At 34.0% G+C, this 14,811-nt stretch overlaps 1 protein-coding gene across 13 annotated transcripts in view; it reads right to left on the bottom strand.

Annotated features, from left to right (window-relative positions):
* LOC130890814 (PDZ and LIM domain protein 3) overlaps positions 1–14,811 on the bottom strand; it is a 40,610-nt gene that overhangs the window by 14,147 nt on the left and 11,652 nt on the right. For 10 of the 13 annotated variants that reach the window (XR_009058793.1, XR_009058792.1, XM_057795147.1 and 7 more), the window contains exon 4: positions 3,557–3,703. The exons of the other annotated variants lie outside the window; for them this stretch is intronic. Coding sequence is in view for 8 of the 10 variants with exons in the window: in XM_057795147.1 (XP_057651130.1) it covers positions 3,557–3,703 (147 nt within the window). In the remaining 2 variants the exon portion in view is untranslated. The remainder of the gene's footprint in view (positions 1–3,556; positions 3,704–14,811) is intronic. 13 annotated transcript variants of the gene reach the window in all.

The following is a 14,811-nucleotide window of genomic DNA, read 5'->3' as shown; positions in this document are numbered from 1 at the left end:
ATCGGTAGCTCGGAAGCAAGATTCTCTCACTAGGTTGAATCATTCTGTTTGAGATTTGTCAGACAATTCTTTTGCAGTCTCCTAGTTCGCTCTAGGACGGTCTTCAGGATTGAACAATCCTCCAGGTATCGCTAGTTCGGAAGCAAGGTTCTCTCACTAGGTTGAATCATTGTGTTTGAGATTTGTCAGACAATTCTTTTGCAGTCTCCTAGTTCGCTTTAGGACGGTCTTCAGGATTGAACAATCCTCCAGGTATCGCTAGCTCGGAAGCAAGGTCCTTTCACTAGGTTGAATCATTGGATTTGGGATTTTTCAGACAATTCTTTTGCAGTCTCCTAGTTCGCTCAAGGACGGTCTTCAGGATTGAACAATCCTCCAGGTATCGCTAGTTCGGAAGCAAGGTCCTTTCACTAGGTTGAATCAATGGATTTGGGATTTGTCAGACAATTCTTTTACAGTCCTCTAGTTCGCCCTAGAGCGGTCTTCAGGATTAAATAATCCTCCAGCTATCGCTAGCTCGAAAGCAAGGTTCTTTCACTAGGTTGAATCAATGGATTTGGACTTTGTCAGACAATTCTTTTACAGTCCCTTAGTTCGCTCTAGGACGGTTTAGAGGATTGAACAATCCTCCAGGTATCGCTAGCTCGGAAGCAAGGTTCTTTCACTAGGTTGAATCATTGGATTTGGACTTTGTCAGACAATTCTTTTGCAGTCTCCTAGTTCGCTCTAGGAGACTGCACTGCCTATATTATATTCGTAGTAACATGATTGCATGAGCTAAAGGATTATACCTACCAGAATCTTTTTTTTCCTTCTATTTAGCTGCAGTATGTTCGTCCAATCTGATCTGATGGTTTTGTCGCATTTATGACGGTTTTGACTTTCTCCATGACAGCTCCAGATATTCCTCAATCAGCGAGTGAGAAATTTATATTGTCAATGTTCCTGTTAGTGGATGAGAGGGTGGGATTTTGAATCAGTTTAACAGAATTACTCACTTTAACAGACACACACTGTACACTACACCAACAATCGCAATTACACTATCTACGTATGATTTGATAACTAAATCGTCAGAGACTGAAGGTGAACTGTCTACGTAAACAGTTTGTGAACCGTAACCAAGTTATCGTTCAGGTAGAGGATAAGTTCGTTCGCATAAACTGAAGACGATAACTTGGTTATCGAAACGAGCGATAGACAACGTGAGGGTGTGTAAATATTGATGTAGTGGTAGAAGTAAATATAGTCCGGTCAAATTAGACTAAAACTGTGCTTAAAAAAGTTAAAATTTTGTATTTTTATGGCAAACAATCTTTTTAAAAAAAAATTAGCATTCAAAAATTGTACTGTCTATTTTAAGCAGTATAAATATTACTAACGATTACAGAAATTTTGACAAAGCTGCAAAACTATGGTGAATATGATCAATCGCCATAATGTCTGGAGGAATGCGCCTAGAATGAGCATAGAGCTATGAATCTGAAGTTGTGTAGTGGTAAAATTGACAATTTATTTTGGTTATAACTGTTGTGGTATGTATTACATACTTATTACTATCAAAAATAACAAATAGGTCAAGATGATCTATTTCTGGACGGAAATTTATAACTCGCTATTTTTTTTATATAGCGGGTGTCGTAAATAACGAATAAACCATTCTGGAATCTTTTATTATCAATAGAAATTTTTTTTTCAGATCAAATTTTTTTTATATCGTAGTTGTACGTCAATAAATTTGTCTGTCTAGTAATGCCATTTTTTGAGATAATGATCGGATGTTTATTTCATTATAAAGAGGAAGGTATGCCGTTAATAATGGAACACAACATCAGCCAAATGGCCGCCACGACTGCGCTTATAGGACCATATCCTTTTCATGAAGTTTTCCGTAACCAAATTGCAAAGCGGCTGTCCTATGTCCTCAATAGCCTCACGAATTCCATCTTTGAGGTCTTGAATCGATTGGCGTAGACCTTATCTTTCACGTGGCCCCAAAGGAAAAAGTCGCAAGGTGTTAAATCACAAGATCTCGGTGGCCAATTGTGATCACCTCTTCGAGAGATAACACAGTCCGGAAATTTTTCCCGTAAAAGATCGATGGTTTCGTTGCTTGTGTGGCACGTAGCGCCGTCTTGTCGAAAGTAAACGTTGTCCAAATCAATACCATCCAATTCCGGCCATAAAAAATCATTAATCATCTCTCGATAGCGCAATCCATTCACCGTAACTGTTGCTCCAGCCTCATTTTCGAAAAAGTAAGGTCCAATGACACCGCCAGACCATAAACCGCACCAAACAGTCGCGCGTTGAGGATGGAGAGGATTTTCAACAATAACTCTTGGGTTTTCCGAGCCCCAGATTTGACAATTTTGTTTATTGACGTAACCAACAAGGTGGAAATGGGCCTCATCGGTTAAGATGATTTTTCGATGAAATTCCGGATCATTTTCATGCATTTCAAGGACCCAACCAGCAAAGACACGACGTTGTTGATGATCGGCCGGCTTGAGTTCTTATTTTAACTGAGCTTTATAGGCCTTAAGACCCAAGTCTTTATGCAAAATACGGTGTAATGACGTTTGTGGAACGGCTAATTCCAAAGAACGACGAGGAATGGACAAACCTGGGTTTTTTTCAACACAGCAGCAATATTCTCAGTTGTTCTTAAGCGACGTGCACGGGTTTTATTCTTCACATCACTAATTTGTCCCAACAGCTCAAATTTTTCCACCAATTTCTGTATTGCGGTCCGAGAAGGTGCTTCACGTCGACCCAAAAATGTTTTAGTTTTACGAACCGTCTCTGCCAAACTTTCACTATTTTTATATTAATAATTTTAATAATTTCAATGCGTTGTTGAAGGGTGTATCGTTCCATTTTCATTAATGGCGTAGTTTCTACTTGTCAAATGTCAAAAAATGACAGCTTCAAAAGTGACATTTACCGAAATAGCGGGCTGTTCAAAATAACACCTCTTATTGGAAAACCCTTTATATGTGACAGAAGAAAGAAAATTCGATTTCTTAAAAAAAATAATAGATTTTGACTACGAGACATAGTATATTATTCAAAAGTATAGTAGAATACTATACTCGATGAAAACATCTTCTTGATGCTGTTTCTCATTTCCAAATTTTCAATTGCGCACTTGAAACATGTGCAGTATACATTTCTAATATAGTATTTATCAATCAGCTACCGTCATCGTCATTTTCTTCGCATTTTGTAGATATTTGTATAGTTATTGAGTTATAAGCAAAAAATATCAAAAACGCTCATCGCATTTTATGTAATCGCTATTTGGTTTGTTGTTAAACTATTTGTTACAACAACGTACAAATTTCAATCAATTTAGCGTGATTTCAATTTTGAATAAACACATTTTGACATTGACCGAGAAAGACAAAAATATATAAGTTCATTCATATTTACACCTTTCTGTTGTACAGGGTGAAACGTGGTAACTCGTTATGATAATCAGTATTCGATCATTTATATTGGTATCAACTTTTTTATAATAATGACCATGATAATTTATAAATAGAATGTTCACCTTTTGTCGGATAATGTAATCGGTATCCAAATGTTGGGGAGGAGCTCTAACTGAAGGATTTGGATGGTGACGAAGGTAGCTTTCCGTTGGACCCTGATCTCGTTTCACTTTTGCACCAGGAAGTACCAAAGGGGTTGTACGATACGGCTACAACAAAGGAAACAACATTACAATCAACACATTAACTAGTATTGTACCATACACAAAACAAAGGATAGTAGATTAATTACAAACTACAAATGAATTGTTAGTACATAAAAATATTCGAATCAAAACCGCTAAATGCTTCGTTTACGATGTATGATATTTTTTCGTGTTTTTTCCAGTGGAACAGTTTGAGTTTTGCTTAAATATTGGGGACACTAATATATTTTTGCCCCCGCCGGGATGAAAAGTGCTTCTGGTCCCTGGTTAGCTGGTTTAGGCAGCCAAAATTGAAACCAAATATTGTGAACTAAACAATATCACCAATACAGACTGACCTGACGTATTCTGTGCTCATAACCTAACAAAATTAAGGAATTAAACTAAGAAGTTGTAAGTAGGCAAACTCTGTAAGTTTAATTTTAATTTATTGTTAGTTTTCTGCATGTACCACAATTACCATTTCAGTTTATCTCAACTAGTAGCGTTAGTTTTTTAATTTTGACCGCATCAACGCCATAAACCAAGCTATAATTGTAATTAAAAGAATGAATTTAGTCGTTAGTTACCGAACCTAACCTAACCTAACCTAAACTAACCTAACCTAACCAAATCCTATAATGTGAAAAACAATATAGAACAAAGGCCCTGTCTCTCCTCTCCCGTTCTTCAGGAAATTAGAGAATGATCTTATCTTGACGAAAGAAAAAATAGTACAGACTATACATGAAATAAGTAGGACAGAAGGCCTCGAAATTGTCAATAATTACGGGCGCGAATAACCTACTTTTCTTCATTGGGGCGTAATGTATTATTTATGGAATATTGATGGATATTTATATTAACATAATGATGTTTGCAAGAACTATCCAAGGTATCTTCTACGTCGCGATACAACATCTCGATCCATTAGTTTAGTGTAAACTTTGACGGTTGCAATTTACAAACTCCTCTTCCTCCTTTACCAATCATCATAATTAATCAATTTATTCGATTTGAGTACCTTCCATCTGCATTAAAAATACCAACAACACCTACAGATATAAACTTAGTTTCTTAGGGTGGAGATCGCAGTTTATGGCTTCAATGAGATTGAGTTTACAGTGGCTGTTGTAAAAAAAGAAGAAAAACTTTCAAGAAATGTTAAAATCTGTCTATAGTGATAATTTGGTAACTATGGAAACTGGTTACTAATGATATGAGCTATTTTAAAGGTGGAAATGAGACAGTTAAGGACGAGGAACAGTCGTGATGATTTCGACCTCAAAAACAGATAAAAACGTGATATTGGTTATCAAAGAGTCGCGTGAGGAACAATCTATGAAGAAATAAACAAAATGGAGCGTGTTGAATGTTCGCGGGCAACCTGTTTTTGATTCCTGTAAATTCTTAGTTCTTGACATTTGTTTTTTTTTACATAGAGGATGTTTTAGTTGTTTTTTGTCTAGTTTATTCAAACGAAATTATTTTGATTAAACTAAACATTATGTGGTGGTACTAGTGTCTAGTTTTTTTTTAAGAATAATGATGTGTATCTAGCACTCATTCGCTTTCATATGTATATAAAAACAAACATTATAATTCAAAACGAAATTATGCGAATAATCCAATTCATTTTCTTCATCCTCATGGCCGAATTCAATAGTTTTTCTTCCAACAAGGCTGAGGTTTGATCAAAGAACACAGTTGATTTAACAAATTTCTGCTCTGGTTCTGTCTCAGTTTCTGTTCACTTTTTTAGAGTTTCAGTTTCGATACCGCTACTTAGCACAAATTAAAAGCACTCCGAAACATGGTGTTCGCTCCAGAACGTGTTGTTTGTAGCGCATGATTCTGCTAGGGTTTTACAACAGTTATACAACGGTTTCGTCCGCTGAATGCAACCAACGGTTTTTATTTATCATGACAATGCACTGGATTCTTTTTATTCTGGAAGTTTTGGCTTTACAACAGCCTACATCCAACTTTATTTTGTCAGAATGCTAATGGGGCTATTTCGTGGCAAATTTGTTCCGGAATATGACAAAACTTGATTCAAATTGCATGGAATTTAAAGATACAAAAATTGAAAATGATCCTAACTCAAAAAATTATAATTTTCCAAGGTACAATTTGTTATTTTGTTAATTCCAAAGGGAATAACTGTTAACACCGGTTTTTACTAGACAGTATCGAAACGTTTGCAGAACGATTTGTGAAAAAAGAGATCCAAAAAATGAGGCAACTGCTTTGTTTTTCGTAGTATCTTCTATCCTTCAACAATCGCAGATCAGTAGGTTGTGGTGTTGTGGTTTAGCCAACCCAGTGAATTATCTAGGTAGTTCAGAAGAGAATCTCGAAAGGACAAGGAAGAAAATTAGACTTTCCGTTTCACCGAGAGTTGTTCTCTTGGATATCAACAACAATAACAATAGTTATTTGTATGCCAAGGACTGAAAGTGATAAGTAGTATTCCAGCCGCGGCGTACACAACATTTTTTAGACGACGCATAAGATCCAAAACTTTTTCAATTACACTGAGGAAATGAAATAAATAGTAGAGAATTATAAACATCAGGTGGCGTGGATTCGAGTAACTATTCATCGCTGATGTTTTCTTTTTCATCATCATTCATTGTTATTCATTATTTTATACAAAACTTCGGATAAATCAAATCATTTCTGAACATTAAAAATTTACGGTTATGCAAAAACATCGAAGTGAAACTGTCAACTGTCAATATTGAAGTGTCACATTTAAGAAAGTTGAAGTTGTCTACTCCAAAGCGTCCCGGAAGTGTTTTGCAGTACGGAACTGTCACTTTCACTACATGTTCCTTCAATAATTCTAATCGATTCCAATCGATTATTCATTGTCTGACAGTAGTTGTTTTGTTGCTAATAACATTGATGGAAGGATGTTCATCCTGTCAATCTTTTTCTTCTTAAACCAGTTAAACCATTTCCTTAAGTTTCGCAGCCATCCTTTACCCATATTTCCCTCTACCTTTTCCCGCATAATCAATCTCTGGAATTCGTATCGTTTTATCACCCTCATTACATGATCGAAGTACTCTAATTTGCGGGTTTTTATGGTAATCTCTTTGTGTTACCATTTGCGATTCTATCTGTCCATGATATTCGTGGTGTTCTTCTCGAAATCCACATTTCAAAGGCTTTATATTCCCATATATTTGTTAATAATATATACACTAAATACATTTTCTTAACAATTTTACTTTATAAAAACATTCAATTTACGATTTATATCGCGCACAAATTGGCGACCTCCGAAAATCTATACATAACTTTGTTAGATCTTACCCACATAGCAGCCGCTTCATCTTGTTTATTTTGGAAAGATTCCCTACTGTAATTTCGAGATAGGATCATATTTTAATCACGTTAAGCACTAGCCTATCACAACTCATTGAAAATCTTACCTCAACTGTGGATCTAGTCATGTTTTACGACAAATATCTCCCACCGAAAAAGCGATACGTAAGAAGTTTGAGTTTTTTTTTTATTCGGGAAAACACACTTGAAATTTTAACGCTGCACGTATTATTAAAAAGTCGTTGAGAAACGCGAAGTTTTCGACGTTTCTATATTCTGAATAATTCGAATATACGATGATCAGAAAGTACAGACAAGGAATTTTTATAGCGGCAACATTGCTTGCATGTATTTCAGAGGAGCTCGGGAAATATTAAAATGTTCAATTTTAACACATGATTTGCAAATTAATGTGAGTGATTGCCACTTTTAATTGATAAATAAAAAGAAAATCGTATCACGATTTGAAAGGAAAAGAAAGATCGTGACATGGTCAACATTGTACAGTGTTGCCAAGTTAATCAATGCCCGTTTAAATTAATAGACAGATAAAATACGGGAATGGTCCTAGAAGTATCTGGCTCAATAAAGAAAACAAAAATTTTGGGAAAAATATATTTATTTTTCAACGTATTCTTCTTTTAGTTCCAAACGCTTTTCCCAGCGATGTTAAATAAGTTCAATACCTCAAAATAGCGTCTTCATTGCTGGTAATATTTGACCACCGAGGTGGGATCAGGAAAAAATCCGAGAGGTGTAAATCTGGCGAATTGTGTGCATGAGGTAGCAATTAAATTTTGGCAATTGCAATAACAACACTCTTCTTAGCCAAATGCGGCCGTTTCTGCTTGATTTCTTCCTTCAAACGTTGCAATAAGTTCGCATAATTCGCCGTTGATAGTTTTCCATAACCAAAAAAGCCACTTCATGACCTTACCTGCAGATGGAACGGTCTTTGCTTTCTTCGGAACCGGTTCTTCCTTTTCAGTCCATTGTTTTGATTATTCTTTTGTTTTTGGTGTGAAGTGGTTTCATCCGTGGTTATAAAACAATGCAAAAAATCGTCTTTATTTCTGTGAAACATTGCAAAATCCTCGATGGAAACATCTTCAAGGCGATGTTTTTGTTCCATTTTGCGCACTGCTTTCTCACGTCCAAATTTTCAGTTAATATGCGATGTATCGCACTTTTAGAAACGCCTAATATGCTGCAGTCGAAGATCATCCAAATTTTCTTCAACATTTCTGCAGTCGTCACTTCATTTGGTCGACCATTGCGATGCTGGTGTCATTAAGCCTCGATTAATCTCTTCTACCCAATACTTTATTGCTCATAACTAAGGAGCAGTCAGCTTTCATATTGGTTGAGCTAAGGCCTTCCAAATAAAAGTATTGTATCACAAAACAATGACCAATTTTTTCCATGTTTATCAATTCGCTGAAAACGTTTACTATTGATTTCTGCCAAACAACGTAGCGTCTTCAAACTTGAAACTTACGCTGTATAGACTGTGAACTTTCTAATGCAGTGACAACTACTGCCATCTTTAGGTCAGTACAAGTACTTCTGGAAGTATCCTCGTAATTATTCCAAATTTCAAACTAGACCAGCAACTAATGTAATAACGGAAAGATCGCATTAATGTAGGCGTCCCGACGCCGATTATTGACGCAACTACATGCTCGTTATGTAGACCAAAGTTTTCATACGTCCAGTGCACTACTCATTATTTCAGTCATAAATATTCTGAGTATATAAGAGTTTTTAGAGAAAAAGAAAACGTTTTTTAATATTTGTACACACGGTGTAGTTGCCAGGAACGTTTTGGCAACGTTCTAATTTTAAATAAAATAGTTTCTAACGTTATCCAACAACTGAGTTGTTATCTAATCACAAATGTTATTAGTAAAATAAATTGTTTGTTTTAGTTTTATCTTTCAAAGATCGCAGAAGTTTCAAATTCAAGCCCCGGTGACAGAAAGCTCTGGATTAATTATTTATGATATCTCAATAAAAATTTCAAAGTAATGTGGTTAGTCCTTCCAGCTTCCAACTCCAACTAACGAATACTTAAATAGTAACCTCTCCCATTAAAAAATCTAGTTTCCATAAACGACTTCTTAACCGTAACTCCTGGAGTCGGCGTATTCCTGAAAACCAGTGTCGCAAAAATAAAATGTAGGAATTAGTTTTATAGAGGGCAAAACTTTCATGGTATACACACTAAAACATTGGAAAAAAATGCGAGGGAAATTGTTTTCCAATCAAAAATGAGTATGAGAAAGTAGGATATGAAATAAGCTGTGAGAAAATAGTATATTGTGCAACAAGTGGGAAAGTTTGTGTAACATACTCGACTATACTTTTTCTACAACTGCATAAATTGAAAGAATAAAAGTAATGAAGTTTAATTTTTATTTTTATGATTAGTAAAACCAAAATAATACTCAAGTATCCTCTTAACTGTTGAATAATATTTAATTATTAGCAACGTTAGTTGGCACGGTACTGGATTGCCATCCTCCATGGCGCTTTAAGGTTAATATTTCCCCTCCTGCATTTACTAAAATTGTTACCGAAGAACGTCTGAAGCAGTAAACTGTGTATAATAGATGGAGGTTTTCTAATTTTAAAAAAATTGCAAATGTCTTAGCCGTACTACCAAATTTGTTGATTCCAACTACATTTTCCGTTTGGGAATTTGAAAAGAAATGTTCTTCTGGAACCGAATGTTTTTGAAGTGGGTTGTACACTGGCGCTCATGCTGGGAAGGGCACGTGACTGGTATCTAACGTTTCCTGTATTCATATTATTTACATTCTAGTCATTGAGATGAAGCCGTGGACGCTAGAACAACGCTTGTACGCGTATGACAGTTTTGTGCGAAACGACGAATCCGTAACTGCTGTTCGGCGAGATTTCCACCGTCAGTTTAATATCCATCGTAGCACAATATTGCGATGGGTAAACAACCTTCGAATAAGTGGATCAATATTGAAGAAAAAACCACCGGGTCCTCAACGAACTGCTAGCATTCAGGAGTAAGTAACATTGAACGAGTAAGGGAAGCGTTTGTCAGAATCCCACGCCGCTCTATTCAGAGGCATTCGGCAGCACTTCAAATGAGCACAAGTACGATAAGATGAAGCCCATTTTCATCTGAATGGCTTCGTCAACAAACAAAATTGCCGGTATTATAGAAAGAAACCCACATCAGCTTCACGAGAGACCAGTTTCCGTCAAAGGCTACAACAATGTATTGCCCAAAATGGACATCACATGCCGGATATAATTTTTCGTAAGTGAGTAAGTAACAAATGCCATGATTTAACAAGTGTTTCTGTACCAATAAAACTTTTTTAAAAATGAATATTCAATTTTTTATGATTATTTGAAAAACATCCCATGAATATCTCATAAAATTCTGCCGTTACAGTGAACCTTCTAGGCTTTTTTGTTTTCGTGTTATCTAATTTGACAAGTAAAGATGAATTTTAATCCTCTAAATTATCTGAATATTAAATTTTACGAAAAAATTCTTGCCACCCGAAAGTTTTGAACTCGGGACTACTGAGTTTCAAGCGGACACACTATCATCCACTGAACCATTGACCATTGATTTAAATGTATTGTTTTAAAGTACAAATATCCATATACCATAATTCGAAATAGAATTTTTAGTGATTATTTGATTCTTTTATTTACTGAAAAACCTACTAATTAGAAAAATCCATGTTAATTCAAGCAAAAAATAAAATTAAATTCTAAAAATAGTATGGAGCTTTGTTTAAAAATTTCTGTAATTGCTGTCAATATGTTTGATTTTTTGAGGACGTAATTGTAAGACTTTCTTTTCAAAAATAAACGTAATTTCTGATACGTGGATATATCAATGTTATTTTTTATACTGATTGTACTTTGAATATTGTGACCAAAGTGTAGACGCCTTTAAAGTTTTCGACAACTCTTCAAAGTATACCAAAAATACAGTTTTCGAAAAAGTTTTTTTATAAATTTCTCGTAAGCTAATTCATATTTTTTCTTCAAATTTCCGGCAACAAATCTAAAGTTACTTTTGCTGCTTTTTTCGACATCTCTGGCGGAGTATTATCAAAATCGTCACTACCGCCAGTATCCATATTATTTATTATAAATTGATATACTACTACCTAAAGAATATAAAAAACTTCTATAATCTGACAGTTGTGTCTAATATTTGAACTAAGTTTTCATCGATTTTGTTGATTCTCCATATAAATGTATGTGGTGTGGGCAAAATGCCGTGAGAAATAATATTTCTCACAGTGTGAGCAATATGTGGTTTCGATTTTCGTAGCAGTTGTAGAAAAAAGAATAACTAACAACAATGTCGGATGAAAGAGTGAAAAAGAAAACTGGGAAATTAAAAATTTAGATAAAATCAAATATCCAGGACTTATTATCTCGAAAGAAGGCAGAAACGGAACAAGAAATCAAAAATAGACTGGGACAGTCACGAATATGCCTTTAATAACTTCATATTACAAAATACATACATAAAAAAGACAAATCAGCTCAATAGCATGTTTAAACGGCGGCAATATGAAATTTTCGGGTACTTTTTAAATGAAAAATTAATTGATGGTGCATCATTAGTGCATCCAACGGTAGAAGCTCATAATTTTTTTCAATTAAGACGATGGTTACAATGTCATGGGCGTACTCTAGGTGGAAATAAGGCAGAATTAGTTGAGAAGTTAGAATCACAATTTTAATTAAGTTGGAATTTCTGGAACCGTTGGCGATATTCATACTGAATATACTGTTTAAACCACCTCTAAACCAACACTCACAATTATACTGTCTGACACGCGTTTCGATAACCAAAATGTTTACAGTTTACCTTTAGTCTCTGAAGACGATAACTTGGTTATCGAAACGCGCGTCAGACAGTATAATTGTTAGTGTTGGTGTAGTGGTAGTGTAAACAGTGTGTTCAGCATCATTTTAATGCATTCTTCTGTAGATATTTAGAAAAAATTCTGATTACTAAAATTAATTGTAAATTTGTTAGGGTAGATCCAAGACAAGCAACGGAATCGTCAAGCAGTAAATAGTAGTCATTTGTTGAGTTTCCCAATCGTATGGCAAAAATTTCCATCAACAAGTTTGCCAAAATTATTTGATGAAGCCTCTATCTGTGACTATATGATTTCATCTTGCGTAGTAGAGAAAGAAAATTATAATTCTTGCGATGACGATGAAGAAAATGAGTCGAACATTTTAGATTACAATACAGCGAAACCTAAAAAAATAGGGAAGCTGTATGTTGAGAGTAATCATGTCATTTTTGATTCCATCACGTCTCAAAACCGACCATCACCTAGACCACAATGCTTAACCTACAAATCACATTTACTACAAGTTAAAACAAGTGTTTAAATGATTTTTCACTGTTGTTTTAATACGTTTTTGACGGTATTCCGAACAAGGTTTTGGGAAAATATTGATTTTCTAAAAAGGATTTACTTCCTGTATCGCTACTCCATAACAACAATGTTGTTTTTGCACCCTTTTTTATTGGTAACATTTTTTATTTCAATAAAAATACTTGTTAATTTGTTTTTAACAGATAAGCAATTTCCTTTACTTTTGGTAATTATACACTTTCATGGTCACCTGGTTTTTTGGCTCTAGAAAATCGAAAAATGGATGGATTTTAATGATCTTGGTCTCAAAATGATCCATTTTACGGCGGATTTATAAAAAAAATTAGTAGAAATAGCTGGAATGAAAATTTCTCATAGTTTTACTGTTTTAAATCGTAAAAAAACGGTTTTGCATAATAATCCTTTACAAAAAATTATCTCATTATCAGATAAAGTTCTTATATTTTTTTTGTATTCTACATGAATTAATAAACAATTTAAAAAAAATCCAAAAAGAATGATTTTTTCAGTTTTTATAGCTTAAAATGAAATCGATGAAAAACAATCAATTTTCGTGAATAGTTTCGTACTATATTCTTCAATGTTAATAGTTTTTGGACCATTAAAAATCGAAAAATAGATAAATTTTATAATTTTGGTCTCAAAATGTTCCATTTCACGACGAATTTATGAAAAACACGGGGTAGTGGCTGAATTTGCGGTTTTTGATAGTTTTAAACCTTAAATAGTAGAAAAACTTTTTTTTTCAAAATATTCATTTTTTTATGTAAATTGCGAAAAAAAATATACGAACTTGATTCCACGACGTCAGAAACAGTTACGAAGGATTATATGTAGAAAGTCATTTTTTTTGCATTTAAAGTCATGAAACTATAAAAAATATTTATTTTTTTTAATTTTCGTATTTTTTTTTATAAATCCGCCGTAAAATGGAACATTTTGAGACCAAGATCATTAAAATCCATCTATTTTTCGATTTTCTAGAGCCAACCTAACCTAACCTAACCTAACCTAACCTAACCTAACCTAACCAAAAAACCAGGTGACCGCGAAAGTGTATAATTTTCATTCTAGCTATTTCTACTAATTTTTTTTATAAATCCGCCGTAAAATGGAACATTTTGAGACCAAGATCATTAAAATCCATCCATTTTTCGATTTTCTAGAGCCAAAAAACCAGGTGACCGTGAAAGTGTATAATTACCTTACTTTTTTTTATTTTAAATTGTATAGAAAACGTAGTGATCAATAAAAATAAGAAAAGTGCTATTGACCATTGAGGAAAATCATCGATTGTTTCGGTAAGGCCACGAAAGAAGATTAGTAATTACCAGATGGATACAAGGTTTACGAAGACCTAGAAACTCTTGGTGAAATAATGTCCATTGCACAAAAAGATACAGTGGTAACTGTAAAAATCCCTTGCTATGGAATAATGAGATTGCAGAAAGTCTGACGTTGGTTTTGTTTTGTAGAACTGAGCTGAATCATCTCATTAAAGATTACTTATAGAGCAATTGACTGCGTAAGAAACCCTGTTTCTACAGAAATATTAACTTTGGGATAGAAGGCGGTAGACGAATAACAAAAATTACTTCACAACTGTTTAGAATAAGTTACTAATAATGGCGAGTTTCAACTAGACTTAGACTTGACGTTTGAATATTAAGTAAAAACGATGTACCTGCATTTTTTTTTTTGAAATTCATTTGTTTTAGTGACAAAACTGTTATCGATAATACAAAATTTATCACCGACTGAGTTTTTGAAACCTCAAATAATGAGGTTTTAAGGATGTTGGCAGACTTCTGGATCTTGCATTGCCTTATAAAAACTAATGACCCTTTGCTGCAGAAAATTTGCAGCGTATTTATAGTATGAAATAACAATGATGTACCGGTAAGACAAAAATATTTTTGTTTCGTTTTTATATTTCACATGGAAATTAGCTGCTTAAGACGTTTATGTTTATTACTAATTGTGAAAAATAGTATCCATATCTATCTTTCAGATTATCCTGTATAATATAAATCAAAATAAAAATTGTATATCATTAGAAATATAATGAAAGAATGCGTAGGATATTATATATGAAAATGAAAAACATTTCAAACAGATCAGTGAAATGAGTGCATTACGAAAATAAATCTGTTTTTCATCGTAATCCGATGCATTGCGAAACGTACTATGTAGATACTTAATACCAACAATTTTCAAAATAATTTAAATAGGAGTATGGACCTCTGAAACGTAAACAAAATAATCTAAATATACAGTGGATGTAAATTAGAATTTTCATTGATAATTAATAACTAGTATCCACGTGGAAATCATAATGTTTTTTAGTGTGACTAAAGTGAGTTTTTC

Source organism: Diorhabda carinulata, chromosome 2, assembly GCF_026250575.1.
Source record: "Diorhabda carinulata isolate Delta chromosome 2, icDioCari1.1, whole genome shotgun sequence".
Taxonomy (NCBI): domain Eukaryota; kingdom Metazoa; phylum Arthropoda; class Insecta; order Coleoptera; family Chrysomelidae; genus Diorhabda; species Diorhabda carinulata.
This window is presented reverse-complemented; position numbering and strand designations above follow the sequence as displayed.